Source organism: Olea europaea, chromosome 4 (genome assembly GCF_002742605.1).
Source record: "Olea europaea var. sylvestris chromosome 4, O_europaea_v1, whole genome shotgun sequence".
In the NCBI taxonomy this organism is placed as follows: Eukaryota; Viridiplantae; Streptophyta; class Magnoliopsida; order Lamiales; family Oleaceae; genus Olea; species Olea europaea.
In genome coordinates, this window is record NC_036240.1 from 5311994 (window position 1) to 5332038 (window position 20045).

General features: G+C 33.6%; 1 protein-coding gene across 1 annotated transcript; it reads right to left on the bottom strand.

Annotated features, from left to right (window-relative positions):
• Positions 1-6398: 6398 nt before the first annotated feature.
• Positions 6399-14939, bottom strand: LOC111393366 (probable serine/threonine-protein kinase DDB_G0278509). The gene is made up of 10 exons (XM_023018872.1): positions 14617-14939; positions 12733-14350; positions 11303-12606; positions 11135-11221; positions 10800-10952; positions 10456-10619; positions 10230-10377; positions 9926-10048; positions 9707-9794; positions 6399-6769 (listed from the first exon to the last, which is right to left on the bottom strand). The coding sequence occupies exons 2-10, from the start codon at positions 13862-13864 to the stop codon at positions 6582-6584; spliced, it is 3387 nt and encodes a 1128-aa protein (XP_022874640.1). The 5' UTR covers positions 13865-14350; positions 14617-14939; the 3' UTR covers positions 6399-6581.
• Between the last annotated feature and the right edge of the window lie 5106 nt (positions 14940-20045).

Consider the following 20045-nt stretch of genomic DNA (forward strand, 5'->3'; position numbering starts at 1 on the left):
TGATTGGTTCAGAATTTGTTTGTTGTAGCACGAAAAAAATGCTGGTATCTTATTGAATGAATCAGTTGGATCACCCCTTAGCACTTTCAGAGTTTTCTCTCGAGATTGCCAAGCTTTGACATAATTCAATGATACTCCATATGTATGCAGCACGTCGTTGCGTATATTGTTCGGTGTGTATATGGTGCGCGATGATGTGTACTTGTACTTAATGCAAGTTGACACAAATGTCTTTGTTACTTGTCTATGAGTACTGAGTACAATGTTTGAAGCACATGTGTGACCTTCTACAATGTGTCTAATCTTAAACATATTTGTTCTGGCTAACTTCGATGCTCTACATGTCCAATTACACTCATCATGTGAACATTTCACGAGACAATCTTTCTTATCAGACCGAACAACCACGTACTCAAACATGTTTTGGATTGCATAAAACGAAAAGCTCATTTTCATTATCTTCTTGTTATGGAAAACTCTTGCTTCCTTTACCTCCCTAGCATTTGCCACCGCCACAACTGTGACCTCATGCTCAAGCTTGTCACTAGATGGATCAATTATTGCTCCACATATATTTGATGACATCTGTTAATGAAAACCAATGTTCGTTCGATTGAACATCAACTGATAGCGCAATAGGCTATTTTTCGATATCTGCAGTTGTGACCTCGATGTGAATTGGATATTTGGCAGGGTCACGATTCATTTCCTTCAAAACCATGTAAGACAGGACATTCTCGTCACTTTTGATTGTTTTTGGAGATAGATCACTATTCAAGACATACTTCATTGTCACAACAACTTTTGCAAGGTCGAAGCTAAACTCTTTCATAACTGTGTCGACCAGCCTCAGATAACCGCAACTACGATCAATTAACACCAGTGACATTTTTTTATCCATTCAACAGACGTGTGAATTAACCCCATTTCTGCAAAATGAGCAAAAAATGATCAGTCAAACATCCAATTATAGTTACATCTAATTGCATATGGGTCAAAATTATGTTAAATGATCAAATGTCACAACAAACATATGTCGAATCTCAAGTATCATTGTCACGTATTGAATATATGTAGGTCATATATTTTTATTTTCCAGATTTTTTTACGAGAGGTCACATGTCATTGCATATTGGTCACATGCCGTTGAAGAGTGGCCACAAGTCTTTGTATATTGGTCACAGTTAATTGCATGTCGGTCACAATTCTGTTAAATGATCACAGGTCACAGCAAACGCATGTCGTATCTTGAATGTCATGGTCACATATTGAACACATGCATGTCACATGTGCGTATTAAATCACAATTACATGCAATAATCAGTCACGGTAACTAAGTGTAGATCTGTCACATATGATTAGATTCAAACAAGAGCATTAATATCACATGACACAGATACAGTATGTCACACGTCACACATTCCGAGACACAAACACCAATGTTTACTGACTTCGTGAGGTCACATCTTATGAATAGCCGATCACATGTTTTTCATAACGGTCACAACAGTTTCAAACATCGATGTACGATATTCATGATCATAGTTCCGTCAAAAATCACATTTTTCATCAATCGAAACTTGTCAAGCATAAATAAACGACAAATTATAATGAATAAATCGTAATTACACACCTGATGATTGTAATCAGTGACTGTTCGAGGGACCGTGTTTTAATCCGACGTAATAGGACCCAACGACTGCAATTTGTAACTAGATTTTGGTTTTACCGTCACTTCCGTGAGAGCCGACGGTAATTTGGATGTATTTTCAGATCTTCTGGCTATTGGAATCAGCTTGAGAGATGATTTCTTCTTTTTATGGAGAATCCTGCTGGTACGGTATCTCAAGCTAATTCTTCGGGATTGTTTTCCATTTTAAATTAATTTAATATGTGTATTCATTTTTAGGCTAATATCTGATTGGTGAAATATGATACTTGCTTTCTTATTTTTGAAATGGCCTATACTTAATCTCTTGTATATGAAATTTTCCCATTATATATAGATGAGATGTTAAAAAAGGAGTAGTGAACTTTTATTTTTTATTAGTATTTTTTGGTTGAAAAAAAATCCTATCAAATCATATCTCACTACATCTTGTATATGTAAATCATTATATACATGTAGTACAACTGAAAAATTATTGTATCTATCCCCTCGAATGCGTATATTTACCTTCTAGAAACGTTTACCATTATTTTAAAACTCTTTTTTCTTTTCTCTTTTTCAAACTCATTTTCAACCACATACTTTGCAATAATACATTTTGTACATAAAATTTAAAAAAAAAAAATTCTACTTTTTACCCACATGTTTGCCACATATTCACTTTCCAAAACTCAATTTTTTACTTAATGGTAGACAAACAGAGCTTAGTTCCGTTTGACAACCGTTTTGTAATTCTTTTTTTTTTTTTTTCAAATTTATCTTAAATCACACATTTAATGGGATATATAATTTTTATGAACTTCTCAATTACACGTCAACTTTTATCAAAAGTTTTTAAAAATCTATTCTTGAGCTAAATCAAACAGGGCTTAGCTATTGTTTAGTCCTAATTTGAAGAATTTATTTTTTTTAAACTCATTTTCAATCACATATTTTATAGGATCCACATTTTTTTATCAATTTTTTAACCACAATTTTCATCAATTTTATCTAAATTTATTAATATATATTTAACAAATGTAATACCATTTGGAGATGAGTCTATTAGTCTAAGACTCTAACATGAACTTCCAATGACTATAATTAGTCTCCTACAAGTTGTTCATGTCCACCACATCTCATGCAAATTATTAGATCCAGAAGGGAATCACACATTATCTGATTGAATATCGATAATGTCAGTTGGATTTGATCGGATCAAATTAAACAATTTTTTTTCATTAGACTTTTGCCTAGTTCAATGGCCTCAACTTGGCCCTTTCCTCTCTCCGTTTGATCTCCCAAGCCTTGCTCAAACCCTAGCCAATTCCTCAAATACCTCTCTCTTGCAGTCATTGTAATTTTTCAAACAATTGACTTGATTACTAGATGATCGTCACACCTTTTTCTAATCTTGTGGCCTTTGTTTCTAATGGTGTGTTCCCATATGCAATGATGCTTCAATGAATAGGAGATGGTTGGAATTTTCCGTCTGCGAGATTGGCCATGAAAATGGTTAATGGAAATTGAACATATTTTGGCAACTTGACACTACCTTCCAACTATTTTTCAATGATTCATACCAAAATATTGAGCAAAACAGCCACTAGAAATGAAGATTTGTTGGGCTACCCAAAGAAATGTCTAAAGTAAGAAAATCTTCAACCTATTCCATCAAAATAGTGTAACTTTAACACCATGTTATTTAATCATCTCCAACTCATTACAACGAATGAACAATGTTCCCTTTATTTTCTTACTTTTAAATTCTCAACTATTAATTCAATTAAGTTAGGGCAACTAGTGCAATACCTCTAACTTCTACTTGTATTGTCCAATACTCAAATCCTTTTATTTTAGCACAAAACCCCATAAATCATCCAAACCTTGCCAAATACAATATTTTCATCCTTTTTCTCCATAAAGCTCTGTAAAATGATGAATTTACCGTACTCTTCGAATAAACAAAAATAAAAGAAAAGAAGAAGAAGAAAATATGCAGCTATAGTCCCAATTTTTTCAAAAAGTATAAAAGAATCCCATTTAAACAATTTGTTGGGATTTTAACCCTTTGATTCAAACAACCATGAAACGTAAATGAACACGAGAAAACTGTTCACTCAGTTTAGCAAATTGCCTAATCGAGGGGGGGGGGGGGGGGGGACGGCTCAGAGGTAGCCCGTCACTAATGCAAAAAACCTTCAAAAGAGAGTTTACAATTTGAGATTTAACCCAATCAGTAATCTAAGTTGATTATCGATCCACTCAGATCTCGCAAATAACCAACATAGCCGATTTTGACAACAAGAACCTTCGAGACAATACAAGTGCAGATTTACCGGCTACTTTTCAAGCCTAAAACACTGCACAACAGGTTCTTATCAAACCTTAATCACACAACTGGATTATCAAAATAGATCAAGATTACAAATCTTAGAGAAGACGAACAGAGGCTTCTAGAGAAAGAGAGAAATCCCTTGACTCAAGAGAGAGAAGAAAAAATCAGAATGAATGAAAAACCAGAGACCTCTTTCTCCATAATTCTCAACCATTGGATCTCATCAATGGTCCAGATTATCCCCAAAGAAGCATAACTCTAGTGAACCAAAAATGACCAATCAACACAAGCCAGCTGTCCAGACAAGTGGTAAAGAGTAGAAACGGTTTGTAACTTAAGTAATAGTGTTTTAAGAAACACGTTTTTTTCCACACAATTTAAAGAAGAAAATTTAAATCTTTATTCCCCCAACCTTACTTACCCCCTAGCCAATCCCTTCACTCGACTCCAACTCAATAAGCTCTCCGTCATCAAAAAAGACCTTTTATAACAATTCAAAGGTCATATTGATCAATGCTTATTGTTGATGCAACTTGTAAGTTCTCATTTATATGAGACCAGCTTAAAAGACCTCCAAATGCTCAAGGAAAGCCTCGTGCTCGAATTTCTTATTGCCAAGGCAAGTTATGAGTCACTACTTTGTATTTGTCTAATTATTATTATCGTTATTTTTGGCTTCAGTAGGAAGGTTTAAACAATTCATCTCATCATCTATAGGTGATGCAGATAATGATTTGTATGTTTATATCTTCTCCATGTTAACTCTATTTACTTTTTGTTATCCTAATGTTTTTTAGTTACTATACACGCTTTCAAATCTAGTTAAGAACTCCTATCATGGAGAAACGTTAACCATCTCTCTCTCTACATCAATGAATATTATTATTTAACTGTTACACCCCACCAATTTATAGTCAAGGTCAAGAAATTATTTGGTCAAACTAAAGTCAAATAAGTACCTAACTTGAACAAATGATTGTCATGGGGATTAATTTGTGATTACTAAAGCTTAAAGGGCTAGAAATATGAGGATTGGAGACTTGACTTGCAATTACTCCATAGTTATCCATTAACTTAGAAGAGAATTGTCATTTTTCCTTTTTCTTTTTTTTTTCTTTTGTGGGGGTGGGGGGTGGAGGTTCTCTCACTGTGATATATATGGAATCTAATGATCATATATGGATTAATTATGAATTGGAATGTTAGACGTATAATGTTGATATCAACTAGAAAAGTACCCATGATTATATACTTCTTTTAATTCACAGAAGAGTCTTGGTCGTATTCTATACTACATAGAGGGATCTTGATCGTATACATATAGTTCATAGAAGGGTCTTGACCGTTTTCTAAAATTAATTATCAGAAAACCCGCTTTCGTTCACGAAGGAGACCAAAGGCCCGTGGTGAAAGTGTTTAGTCTGAGGGACGGATCACAAATTTCAGTTAGAGGGTACATTTTTTCTGGATTACATGTAATATGACGAGATGATGATATGGATTTAAGTTAATGGATTATATCATGATTGAGAGATAATATTTTTCAACGTTGTGGTGTCTCACATCTTGATTATGACATGCATTCAATTTTAAAAATAAATAAATAAATAAATAAATTTTATAATTGAGAAAGTATAATTATTTTCGAACTTTTCCATTCATTAAGCTAGCAATTCATATATTTTCTCACAATTTTCCTTACAAGTTGTAATTGGTTGTTTATAATTGGAGGAGCTTGATGATTTCAAAGTGATAGCCACCCAATATAATGAATTCATTTTGATAGAGCACGAAGTAATCATTTTGGGCCATTGCATTATTTTTTTAAAAGTATCTTATTTAGTGGTAACCCATAATCAGTTTTGGTGGTGAATTTGACATTTAGTCAACATTTATCATCGACGTATGTCACATTTCTACTAAGGTGATTCGAAATGGATTGTATCATTAACATCATCTCGAAATAGAGAAAATAAAGAAAATACGATCACCTTAATCCCTTTGACCGGGGAAATTGTAGCTAGGAAGCTAGAAAACGTGCCACTTTATTTCCCTTTCAAGAAACAAAATAACAAGAACACCTTTCTAAATAGTACAAAATAGTACATTAAGCCCCTGTTTTGATCTCCGTTAAACAATTTATCTCTCATACTCAATTTCAACAATATATTCACATAATAAAATATTTTGCATGTAAATCCAAAACTTTTCCTCACTTTTTAATCACATTCTCCAAAAACTCACTATTCAAAACATCATTTTTACATGATAATGACCAAAAACACGGGCTAAGAAAGCATCTAATATTTGAGAGTATCTCTCGCCAACGTTTCACATTGTAGTCAATTAAACATAGCTTTTGAAACAGAAAGATTATGCTATGATATCCATCTCATTTCACATCCTGGCAAAGGGAAATAATTGAATAAATGTAATTTTGAGAAGTAGGAAAAATGATTTCTATCCACAGATAATTTACACGAATTGAGCAATATTTACTTATTATCAGAAACAAGGGCTGGAGTAATATTTGTTTTTTCCTTTTCTTCTCCACTAGGAAATTTGTTCTATTGACTTGCATAGATGTGTAGAATCTCATCTTTTTACTCTATTGTATCTCTTTGATTGGAGTGCCACAGACATATTTCGCAGCCTGTTTGTGATCTCTGTGAATGATGGCCTTGCTGCTGGATCGTGTGACCAGCACTCTTCCATCAACTTTCTCCACTCCGAATCACAAGGTCCTGGGATAGGTGGCCTTAATGTGTTATTTACAATCCCACCTTCACAAAGCACCCAATAAAATTGTCAATTTCCAATGAGCATGTCAAATTTGTGCAGTGGAAAATCGAGGAAAGGAAATAGATGGTAATCATGATTCACAAAATGCATGTCACAAGGATACACAATTATACTGCCTCTTTGAATACATATTATAGTGAGTTTGTTATTGCATGGCACATGCATGTTTTTCTATGAGACAGAGGTCTAATGGAGTTTAAAATTTAAACAAGCATTTTGACAGTTGATCATTCGGACCTTTCAATAAGTACAATGGCAAGGATTACAAAACTGATCATGTACCCTGGAAACTATGAGCTTGAATAGCCATATGTACCCTTCTAATTTAACTAAACTGATTTTGGAACATGCCTAGCTTACAAGGTAGAACAACAGAAGTATGCCGCTGATTATTCATCTAAATGTCAACGAAGATATTTTGGTTATGTCGGTGCTGAATCCTTCATACATTTTGAAATTCATGATAATGCTCAAACCAGTTAAATATCGTTCCGCATCATCTTTTCAAAATACACACATATGGTCAATCTTTACTCAAAAAAATGCACACCTCTCAATGGAGCATGGAATATAACTTGCATTGGAAATGAACCAAAAGAATACGCTTATTTTAGGGAGTAGAATTGAGAAAGATTATGATTTATTTCATTGTAATTTATTTTATTAAAATCTATAATTATTTGGTTTTAGAAATTTTTTAAATTTTGCTACTTTTGTAACTTTCCAAGTTTGATTGAACTTCTTGGTATAAATAGGGGTAGCAGTTTTCCATCACATAGGCAACTAAAAGTCCATTTGGTAAGGCTTTTGAAAAATCAAAAACAATTTTTGAAATGAAGGAGCTGATTTTGAACCTATTTGGATAATTTTTTGAAAGTGCTTTCTCTTGCTATAAGCTTTTAGAAGAAGTCAGCCCATAGTAACTTTCTCATGAAGATCTTCTACAAGAAGTCGAAGCAAAAAACAGACGACATGCCAAATGGGTCCTAAGTTGATATTAAATAATATTGAATTATAATTTCCACAGTTCTCTCTCTCCTCGTCCCTTGTTATACATTAATTGGTTTCAGAGCCTAATACATAATTGCTTTGCATAAGGTATGGTTTGTTAAAACAAAAGGTCTTTTATTATAGAATTTTCTAAGATGGTTTACGATTTATTATGAGCACATTTTTATTTTTATATATTCTTTAGAATTATTTTTTTGGTTTGTCTTCAGGCTTATCCTCAAAAAGCCTCAAGGTCTATGCCTTGCTTCAATAACTTAGCCCTTTTTAAACATTAGTCATATGGGCTCACAACCAGGTCTGTTTCCTACACTACTTTTCCTGATTAATAAAGTCACGAACAGGAACGCTTTTAGACATACAAATCCTCTTGACAGACATTGGTCATATGGGCTCATGAGTAAGTCACTTGCCTACACCACCCTTCCCTATTTAACAGAGTGACAGACAATTCCACATGTTCTTTCTGCTCTGTTGAAAAATATTGTTAAGTTATGAAGCCTAATTATTGCCACTTCACGGAGCTCGTCGCGGATTAGTCCTTTGGCTTTATGTATTATTATCAAATAGAGAGAAAGAGACGTTAGAGGAAATATGAATGATATTTTCACTTGTAAACCTTTTTTTCCATCATAGTGAATTACTGCAGCGCCCAGAGAGGACGTATTCTCACATTGAGACAAACCTCTATAAATCTTATATGTTCTTGAATGTTTATTTTCTTTCTTCAAATTGATTGCTTTTGGTGGGATAGAATTATGATTTATAATTCTTAACAAATATAATGTTATTATAGATGTCTTAGACGATCAGAATGATGTTTTGTCAATTAGTGTGCTTAGTGTCAAGACTTGGTTTAAAGAAAACACAATCCTTCTTGGACAGATCCTTCTAGATTACTAGTCCAGTAGAGTTCTTCTCAGAAGCGGAGAAATGATAAAGCATGTGATGGAATGCCATCCTCATTTTTATTTTATTTGTAACTTCCCAATCTTTATATGAATTTAACATATAAATAGGAGGAGTAGGACTTAAAAATAATGTAGAGAGTAGATATCATACTGAGTGAAATTATTCTCTCTGCAGTTCTTACTCACTCACTCTTCATCTGTCTCTCATTGTCACATTATGTATTGCCTCTTAAAAGAGAAATTAAATATTATGTATCCTGTAACGTCTTTAACTGGCAATTTGCTTCTCAACTTTGAGTTTTGACTCTCCAACCTTTTAGAGATTATGCATCGCAAAACCATGTGATACCATGTCAATTGTCAACAGTGGTTTATTTAATTTTTCAAGGGGATACCTATATTTCAATTCAACTTTTACTAATTATTAATCAAAAATTCGAATAAGTAATTTCAGCACAGTAGAAAGTCTCCAGAAAATATTTTCCTAGTATGAAGATGTACAGCAATTTGATTGCTTCAGGCTTTCCATTTTCTGAGATGTAGGTTTCTACTAAAGTACGTAATGGACAACTTTATGAATCGTTATTCAGTAAAGAAAATATAACAAATAACAGGCAGGAATTCATTTATGAACTTCTATTGTCAGAAGAACCAAGCTTTCCTGAGAGGAAGATCAAGTCATATAAGCATGTTAAGCATACTATGAAGATCTCAGTACAGTAACTCTACTCCCTTACATAGGTATTAATCCCATGAATAAGGATATACAATAACGTACACGGGATGAAGCAAGTTCAAATTAAATATAATTCCTAGTGAGGTCCATGGTCCATATATATCGAAATTAGTCTTCAGTCATATAGACTGGCAAACACGTGACTCCATTCAATGTGAACTATTTGCAATGTTGTAAAAAAATACGTACAGCTCCTATAACTTCTATTAGCCACATCTCCAGTTTCATATAATAAATTGAAAGACTATTAATCAAAAGCTTACCTATGATGGCACCACAGTGCATATCTGCATATGGCTCCTCTCCAGTCCAAATCTCCCACATGGAAATGCCAAATGAGAAAACATCAACCTGCCAAATATTATGATTAGGAAAAAAGAAATAAAAATGAAGTGAAGTAGTCATCATTTCATTTTTCAAGACAACAAACATATGGTGATATAGAGATCTAAATTACAAAAAGAAAGAAATAGAATTCTAACTTTTTCAGAAACCCGACTACTGCTTCCGTTCAATAGCTCTGGAGCCATCCATGGAAGCGTTCCCCGTACACCACCAGAAACTAGAGTATTTCTTTTGATTCTTGAAAGCCCAAAATCACCCACCTGAATGAAAAGTTTGAAAGACCATATGTATCAATATGAATTGGAAACCTTTCATATTTAATTTGTAAAGCTCCAAAAAAGAACCAGAAATTGTACATTAGAAGAAATGAAGAAATCTTGCTCTCGGTTTTATGTAATCCTAAGAAACCCTTTCTTAGAATAATATCTGTCTGGAAATTACCTTGCACACTGGCCGTTGCGGATCTCCCAAGTTGACTAGCAAGTTGTCACATTTTAAATCAAAGTGAACAATATTTTTCAAATGCAAGTACTCCATGCCAAAAGCAGCGTCTAGTGCAATTATAACTTTTTTACGACGATCAAGAGCCCTGTAATAGAATTTTTCACTTCATGAACCGAACTTTTCAAAAGTGCAGCTGAAAAGAAATGTGAACAAACCAACTCACCGATCTTTCCTTAAGAGGACATGCCTTAATGATCCATTGGCCATGTACTCAGTCACGGTTGCCAATGTTCCCCCCAATCCATCAGGAACTACCCCATAGAATGCTACTATATTTGGATGGTGAAGTTTGGAAAGAATATGAGCCTCTCTCCAAAAATCTTTAGTCTGTGAAGAATTAGAACCATAGATATATAAAAAAAGCACAAAACAACCATTACTTCTTGTTGAATAGTTTGTCATGGAAAGCATTGCAAGTAAATTAACTATCTTGACAGACATATAAATTTTATCAATCCAAAACAAATAAAAAAGTTATAATTTTCTGTACTCGAGGTGGAGACAAACCAGTTTTTCTTGTTCAGATGATCTCCCAGCAAAACAGCTCTTTTTTATTCTCTTGATGGCAACATCTGTTCCCCTCCACTTTCCATGAAATACAGTTCCAAATGTGCCAGATCCCAACTCTTGTAGATCTTCAAGATCAGCATTTTTTATGATCTGCCATTATTTTCTAAATACTTCAGTCAAAATTATGAATATCTAATTTATTTCTAAGGAAATGAAGTGACATCACAGATTCACAATACACAGGAGCTATACATAGGTCAAATATAAACACATTATAATTTAGATATTTTTCTTGATGACTACAAGACATAAAATAAGATTTGGTTGTCAACCTGCAAACCGTATATGCCAGCTTCCATTTCAATAATTGCAGAATCACTTATGGATTCACCGTTATCATCTTTGACAACTTTATCGTCCTACAATACACAAGCACAAGTATTCTTTATTCCAGTAAAATTTATTCGTCAACATCAACAACTATGTATAAAGAATCTTACATCAGAGTCAGATTCCGGGACAAAACTCTCAGATTGTGTTTCTTCACCACAGGATATGCTCCCATCAATTGTTTCATCCTGCACATGAGGGATAGCTGTCGAGGATGAGGGGACATCGGGAGGCACATTGTCAGTTACATCTTCAACAATCAGAGGCAATTCTGTTTCACCATTTCCTTGATGATTATCTCGGGGTCGAGAATGGACAGAGGTTCCATCTATGAGCCTCCCAGGAGGATCACCACTTTGATGGAAATCATACAGTGTTCCCTCGTGAACAGAGGTCTCTCTATGTAAAGCATCTTTTGTGGTATGTTTTACCAATGAGAAGTCAGTAACAAGAGGAACAATCAAGTTCTCAGCAAAACTAGATTCATATCCTTGAACTGGTGGTTGGTCAACCATTCCCTCGGGCCTAACAGGTTTAATCCCATGAAATCTGTGCAAGGCTTCTTTACTGTTAATTTTGTTAGGGCTACTGCTCTTCTGATTTTTTATTTTTGTTGGGTTCTTGACGAGAAATTCATGAGCAACTGGACTTACTTGGTAAGTTCCAGTTTCCTCTTTCCAATGTTTTCTAGAATTTTCCTCAGAGTTTGTGAGTAAAGAAGAACTATTGTCTTCATGGACTTGTGACTTTGATAATGAGACAAGAAAACTGAGGTTTGAGTCTGGTTGACACAATATTTTTGGCAAATTAATCTTGCATTCCACAACATTTGCGTTTGCTACATAATTATTGCTAATGTCATTATTCTTCCTACCTTGATCTGGAGAAGTATCTGCTTCCTCCAACCACATCATTGTATCTTGACCGTATTCGGTATATTCCTTAATATTCGGAACTTCCATACAGGACTGATCCTCATTCCTAGACAGTTGATATTTTTCATCTGCTATCTGTTGCTGATGCATTGTCCCTCCTCCCAACAAATTGGAAATTGCAAGGGAGGGCAATTTTTCAGTTACAAGATTCAATGAAGTGTCTGCAACTTCTTCTAAAGAGACACCAGGCATCTCTTTGTTCTTCATTTGTGATTCAGGGGGCAAATGAGGTATTCTCTGATAAAGTGTAGCTTGAACATCAGAGGCAGGAGACAAACTAATTGTATCTTGAGAAGAATGTAACTTTTTCCTGTAGTCAAAACCACCATGATCATAAAGTGAAGAAGAATCAAAATCTTTACTGCAGCTACGAAAGTGAGAATGCACTGCACGAGTTGGATTGGATTCTATCAGGTGGCTATTCAGCTGCTGGCTACTGATCACTTGCATGGTATCAACATGATAATTATTATAATAACCTGTGACATCAAAATGGTACGAATTGTCATAAGCTAGCTTGTCCACTGTATGTGGACTAATAGTCATTAAGATACACAATATCTTTATAGACTTTTATATAGGAAAACTTTGGATTTTAAACTGACCTGGTACTTCAGACAGGGCAGGTGCATTAGGAAGGTGAGTATGGGGAATTGGAAACATCGACTTGTTGTTTATGTTATTGCCTCCATTCCATTTCTCTAACACATGAAGTGAAGTAGGGGAGTCCCTTTGCAGAGTTGGACTACTATCCAAGTTACTTTCCCTGCTAGAGCTCCTCCTATGACTTGGATCAAGCATGCCATTAACTGCTACAACATATTGATAATCAACATCACTTTGTTGTAACGTCCTTGCTTCCAACGAACATGGGCTCTCGGAATCAAAAGAAGATTCAAGAAATATTCTTAGTCTCTGTGAACTTCTCTCTAAATCATGATATTCCTCTATCATATGTTGAAGATCTTCATCAGAAGAAACAGATATAAGTGCATCAAGGTCTTCACAGGGAAGCTGGTACTTGATTGTATGAGGGTGATTGCAAATTGCAGTAGTTTTTTTTACAAGCTCACAATACGTTAGGTTCTGTCTGATGGATATAATTCTCGTCTCCCCGCCAACATATCTAAGTTTCCCATCATTTGGTCTAGGTAATATTTTTCCACCAAAGCTGCAGAGGAATTTCATCTTTCCAGTAAAGGAACTGTCCGAAACTCCTGATGCTTGATTATAAGCCTGAAATGCGTTAGGGGAGTCAGATGCATGAATAGTGCGACCAGCTGGAATGGGACCACCTTTTTCAGAGTAAAAGTCATCCGAGAACTTTGCTTGTTGTTGTCCACTGGCCTTGTATTCCGGGCAATATCTACTTGTAACATCCAAATATGTCTTATTATCCACATTTAATCCATATCCTTTACTAGGAGTAAAACCTGCAAACTCTGTACGACCCTCTGAATCTGTGTTCTTTGTTCCAAGAACTCCTGTTAGATCTTCATACAGAAGATGGTGATTCGGTACAACATCAGAACATGCTTTATTTGCTGGACTTTGATCGAGATCATTCACTACATTTATTCTTCGACGATCCTTCAGAAACTCTGGTGAAAATTCTTCCCCGGTCTGTACAGATACATTACGCGGACATTTATTTCCAGAGTTTTCATCACTTGGCATAACATTGGCCGAAGCAGCGTTAGTTTGTCGGCCTGAAGTACTAGAAAGTTCATATGTCATGCTCTGAACCAATAATGAATTTCCTTTTGCAAGAGTATTTTCCAGAATTTCAAACTTCTTCCTCAATCTCCATGAGAATCCATGCGTGCAAGAAACTTGTGCATATTATTTTCTCATCTTGTATATAAAGTTACAAGCTTTAAATTCAAAAGATAATTGAGTTGGCACCCTCCTTCGTTTATCTTCCCATGTCCACTTCTACAAGACCAACTAGTAATGCGTCTAATAAAATAGCTACAGCACCAGGCCTCATATAAGCAGAGCTTTTTCCTATAGAAATTTCACCTCCCTCAAGTAATTAATTTGTCTGAATAAATTTAGGCCTCATGGATTTCTACAAGTTGGATAACCAACTCCGTGCTACCGTCTATCCGAAATTCGAAGTTCTTTCCTGGATTTTGCCCAAAAGGATTACACTATTATTGAAGTTCTATTCAATCATCCCATTTGTTTTAGCAGATCGATTAGGCTAAAGCTATCAACCAACTGTTTCAAATGGAAAAAATTAAAAAGAAAGAAACGATATAATAAAGAACATAAATAGTTCAATCAAAACACAAAAAGAAAATATCAAACTACAATAATGAAATGCAAAAACCCAATATTCAGAAACCACAGAAAATTATTAAGGTAGCTGTCATTAGCAAGAATAAGAATTTGTTTCTATTTTCATCATGTCCAATAACAATTACGAGTACCCAGAAAGAGCAAATTGAAAAACGAGTCACAAAGAGAGTTCCCATACGAATCACCTCTTTTTGTGTGATTTTTCTTGCCAGATTTTCAATCTCTTCCTCGACAAATTCAGGGGGCTTCTTTGAGAAGAAAAGTAGTGTTGGACATTGGGTTTTGCATTTTTATTTTCATTTTCTTTCTGTGAGGCACAAACTGAGGGGAGGGAGAAAGAGAAGAGGGCAATGCATGGGTGTCGGAAGGCATATCAATGGAGGGATGGGAACTCAACATTGCTTAGAATAACACGGCGTCATCATAGGAGCGGCTATTAAACAATAACGAATTTTCGAGGTCCGCACCCCCATACGATATACAGAAAATATGAGGGGAAAAAAAAATGTAGATAAGTTAGCTCGATTTCTTTGGTAAATCAAGGGAGTATCCACGTCTTTACACATGAAAAAAGTTTTGCAAACATATTTTTATGGGATGGAGAGTGTATATTTGAATCAAGTTAATTCGTTGAAAATCCGTAATAAATTTCTTCCTGGAGTTATGTTAAAGGCTAATTATGTTAATATTCATATTTTATGAAATCTTGATCTGTCAATGCCAGGATAAAAGTGAGCCACTATGCTCTTTAATAGTTTTTCTTCGCCTTGTTTACATTAATTGATAATAATAGCCGCTACAAGAAGGGATGGTAATTGGATTCATAGAGGTCAAACTAAGCTCGAGCAGATGGAAAAATAACTTCTAAACTTCTAAGTCCATGCTTCGTACAAATTTTGAAGCTCATTTTTTAATTATATATTCTTTCAATAAAATATTTTACGCGTAAATCCATAACTTTTTTTCTACTTTATAATCATGTATTCTTCACACAAAAAATAATAATAATAATAATAACATTTCACAAAATTTATTCTCAAAAAATTTACATCAAACATGCTCTAAGTATACATGATGAATTTATTGAGGTTCCCTAGTGTGCGATTTTCTTTTTTTTTTTTTAAATGGAGACTTATTAAAGAGTACAAAGTAATTCCATTTGAAAATATTTCTCTTAAGTGTTGTTTACGTATGAAATACTAATTTATATATCGAATGTTATTTTGTATGGATAGTAGGCTAAAACAAAATACATAACTCACATCTCTTTGGATTAACGCAAAATAGATATATTTCAGCAATTATGGTATATGTAGATGTTAATATGACATGCATATGCAAAGTAAGGTTGCCTTGTGATTGAATTATCCCTATAATTGATATTATATTTGCATAAAAACTAAAAAGAACATGATCTCAATCATTCTTCTTCTTATTGATATGTAACTTGGACTTTGTCGCTGTAGTTCTACTCGTACTTAAATTGTCGATATCTATTATGATTCAGAATATCCGTGTAATGGTGTGAGGAGTTGGGTTGTGAACAATATATTTATTTAGATAACCATTCAAAATTCTACAAGAGCTAAACCTCTATTATAGTTTGTGTATCTGGATTTTTGGTTAACTATGACTTTGAGAGAGAGAGATGGAATCTCTGTCTTTCCTTTTAAATGAACACTGAAATAATCGAGGTTTCGATCCAATTAACACCTAAAGTGGGGTGAATAGATGTATAATACGGAATTAAAATTAACAACAAATACTAAGCTACAAGTCTCTAATTATTATTACTAGTAGAACAAGTTTAATCAAATTTAATCCTAATTAATCAATCAAGAATGCAGACCAAAGCAGCAAAAGTAAAGAACAATAATATCTGTCAACAAAGAAAAACTCCTTGAAGAACTCTTCACATAGATTAAAAAAAAAAAAAATAAATAAACAATAACCTCCGAACAAACATTGCCAAACAGTTCCACCCGAAAAGATTTAGTTTACAGTTGATCCAAACACAATTAATCCTTAGTAGACTTTAATTACCTAACCTGTAAATCATAGAAGAACTCTTCGATGGTACCTCCTACACTTTCGAGAACTTCACGACTTCCTTTCCCTCCACGTGGATCGCTAAAAATGAACTCGTTCTTCTCCAATTAGAACTCCTATCATTTCTCCCAAATTTTGGAACTCTGAAAGTTATTTGGTAAAAGATTTTTTCATTGTTTGATCTTTAGATCTTTTTGTGTTTTGATCTTGTGGTTGAGGCAAGGATTTATGGAATATTTACTTAATCTTTAAAGGGTGTTATCTTGATTGAATTATTACTCAATACACGTCTGGGACGAACTATGCCTTTGGTATTTATAATATGAAGTATTTTGAGGTTGTTTGAGATTGTAAAAGTTGTCAAAATTGTGATTGTTCGGTTGAATAACTCGTCCACTCAAGCGGAAGTCTTGGAACAATGATTGGTGGTTGATCGCTCGAGCGCTCTCCTCACTGACGTCGATTGGTAAACTTACTACTAAAATCACTCAAGTGCTTCCCTAGCAAACATCGAACAATTTTTGGCAACTTAGTCTTCTCGAGATGACTTTGATTCCTTCCAATGACACTCTTGACCCTCCACAACTCGACTCTAATTACAGCTCAATTAAAAGATATCTTGGAACATTAGACTTGTCAATACACTTTAGACTTAACAATCTACCTTTTTGACATTTTGTGACAAAATCATTTATTCCCTAAATCATTTTTGAAATAAAGGGACTAGCAAACAAGATTCTAGATATGCAAATTTTCCATGATAGAAATAATGGGAAAATTTAACTTTGTCAGAGACAGTGTGAGGACTTGGGATCGACAAACAAGATTCAAGCTTTACGAGCCTAGGTGTGAGGTTTAGGCATTAAAAAAAAAAAAAAAAGCGTTACTGATTCTTATTATTATTATTTTAAATACTTGATCATCCTAAACATCATTTAATAATTAAAGTAATTCATATCAAACATCTAAAATTATAAGATACTGTATTTACTTAATAATTCTTACAAATAGTGAACATAATTTTCATGATTTCGAAAAGCAAAAGCTTGACTATTTTTCATTTTTCATAGTTTCAACTAGACAAATCCAACTTATCAGATTTATAGGAATTTTATACATATTCTCGATGTTTTCAACAAAATGTCAATTCTCAAAATCATAATTATATGATATAGATAGTAGCATAGCTTAGATCTTATTTAAATCTCTATCGAATAAAGTTATTTTGACTTTGGTACAGATAAAGTTATTTAAAATTTTGAATCTAAAGAAAAATAAAAGTCTTTTAAAAAAGAAAAAAATAATTAGAAAAAAGTTAATAAAATAAAGTAAAATAAAAGGCTTTTCTTAAAGGAAAAAATAAAAAAAATACAAATTATTAGGTAGTGTTTGATTGGATCATTTTCCACGGAAAATGGAATAAGTTTTCCATCTTTTACTCAATTAATGGTGTTTGATACCATTTATTTTTCATGGAATTGGTTTTCTTGCTTTTGTTGCTACATAGATATTTTCCATCTAATTGAGGAAAATGAATTATGGTGAGAATTCATTTTCCCAGTTACTGTAGCAATATTTAAATTTTTTTTAAAAAATTTTTTTGGTTGGCAATGGAAACAAATTCTAAAAACTATTGTAAAAAAAAATTTCTCTTTAATTGACAATTTTCATGTAAAACAAAACCAAACGAACACCAAAAGATAGATGATTTTCTTGGATTTTTTGTTTTTTGTTTTTTTTTTTTTTGCAATGGAAACAAATTCTATCCTCAATACCAATAAATTTTATCTCTTTAATCGACAATTTTCATATAAAATAAAATCAAACGAACACCAAAAAATACTTTTATTTTAACATTTTTCACGTGAAAAATTATACCAATTAAACACAATAAGTTGACAATTCCCAGGAAAACAATTTCTAGGCAATTCAATTCCTTAAAATTCATTTTCTTTCCACCCAAATTCCATATTTGTAATCAAACAGACCCTTAATAAATTGCGCCTAGGTATTAAATGGTTAACTTACAGTTGAAACGCTTATTTTGTGCTTACTGCCAAAGAAAAGCACTTTACCCGTACTTCACGTTTAGACACGTTTTTAGAACACTGGTCAGAAGAACTACTTGAAAAAAAAATATTGCATTGCTTCAATATACAAGATTGTAAGCCAATTTCTATCCCTATTAATTTCAAATTATCCTCGAGTATAAGTTATATCAACGAAGTAGAGAGGACGAAGATGTCTAGAGTACCATACGTATCAATAATGGGTAATTTAATGTTTGCTATGATTTATACAAGACCAGACATTGCACAAGTAATGTGAGTGGTTAGTCGATACATGATAAATCCTAGAAAAGGGCGTTGGTATATTGTAAAGAGGATCCTGAGACATGTCAAGGGTACCTCAAATGCTACATTATGTTATGGAAGAATAGACTTTGCTGTCAGGGGTTATGTTGATTCAGATTATGCAAGTGATCTTGATAAATGCAACTCCACCACAAGTTATGTGTTTACTCTTGCCAGAGGAGTTGTAAGCTGGATTCCAAAACTACAGTCTATCATGGTTACTTCAACTATGAAGGAAGAATACATGGAAGCTACACAAGCTAGTAAAGAGTCAATTTGGTTGCAAATTCTAATGGAGAAGCTCAAACCCAAACATGGTAAAATTGCTCTATTTTGTGATAGTTAAAGCGCTTTCATATGCAAAAAATCTAGCATTTCACCCAAAGACAAAGTATGTTCGAGTTCTATATCACTTTGTTTTAATAAAAGATAGAAAAAGGAAGTGTGAATATATAGAAAATCTATACAGAGGACATGTTCATATGGTGTTGGTCCTCCATTGGCCTAGCGAAAACTTAAATAGCATGGAAACGATAAGTGTAAGAATGATAGAAAGGCTACAACAAAAATGACTTTTAAGTGTGAGAAATGTTAGGTATAGCCACTTTATTTGACCACAACTAACCACAATATCAACATGGCAATTAATGCTAAGGAAAACTAGCCACTATTCTCATTTTACTACTTGATGATGCATGCAAATTTGTTAAAAGTTAGAAGAAGGCAGCAATTTTCTTATTGTTCACACTAAAAATTTCTACTCTTCAATTAATGTATTGAAGGAGATTAGCCTATAAATAGGGGATGATTGCTATAGAGAAATGTATCCCATCTCTGAGTAAAGCTTCATTCTCAGAGAATTTGTAGTCTTTGTGTGATACTGTTAGTAGAGAGAAAAATAATAAGTAGAAAGATACATAAAATTATAGAGAGAAATATATTAATTCTCCTTAGTGTTTCCTACTTAGGTTTTTCCTATTACAAGAGAGAGTAATTGTTATTATCTCCTCGTATGTAAAGAGAAGGTTATTGTATTTTTTTTACTATACTAAAATCATTCTATACTTGCCTGTGGATATAGCCTAAATTGGGTGAATCACATAATTATTTGTGTCCGTTTTTAATTGCATATCTCTCAATTTTATTTTAGTTGCAAGCAAATCTTGATCCACATTTTTCCTAACAAATAAAATATATAGAACAAGGCAACC

Coding starts and splice junctions, on each gene's coding strand:
- LOC111393366 (XM_023018872.1), bottom strand. CDS start 13,864: ATGACATATGAACTTTCTAGTACTTCAGGCCGACAAACTAACGCTGCT. Junction 11,222..11,302: donor TCCCGGAATCTGACTCTGAT/GTAAGATTCTTT, acceptor TGTGTATTGTAG/GACGATAAAGTTGTCAAAGA. Junction 10,620..10,799: donor CATCTGAACAAGAAAAACTG/GTTTGTCTCCAC, acceptor AATTCTTCACAG/ACTAAAGATTTTTGGAGAGA.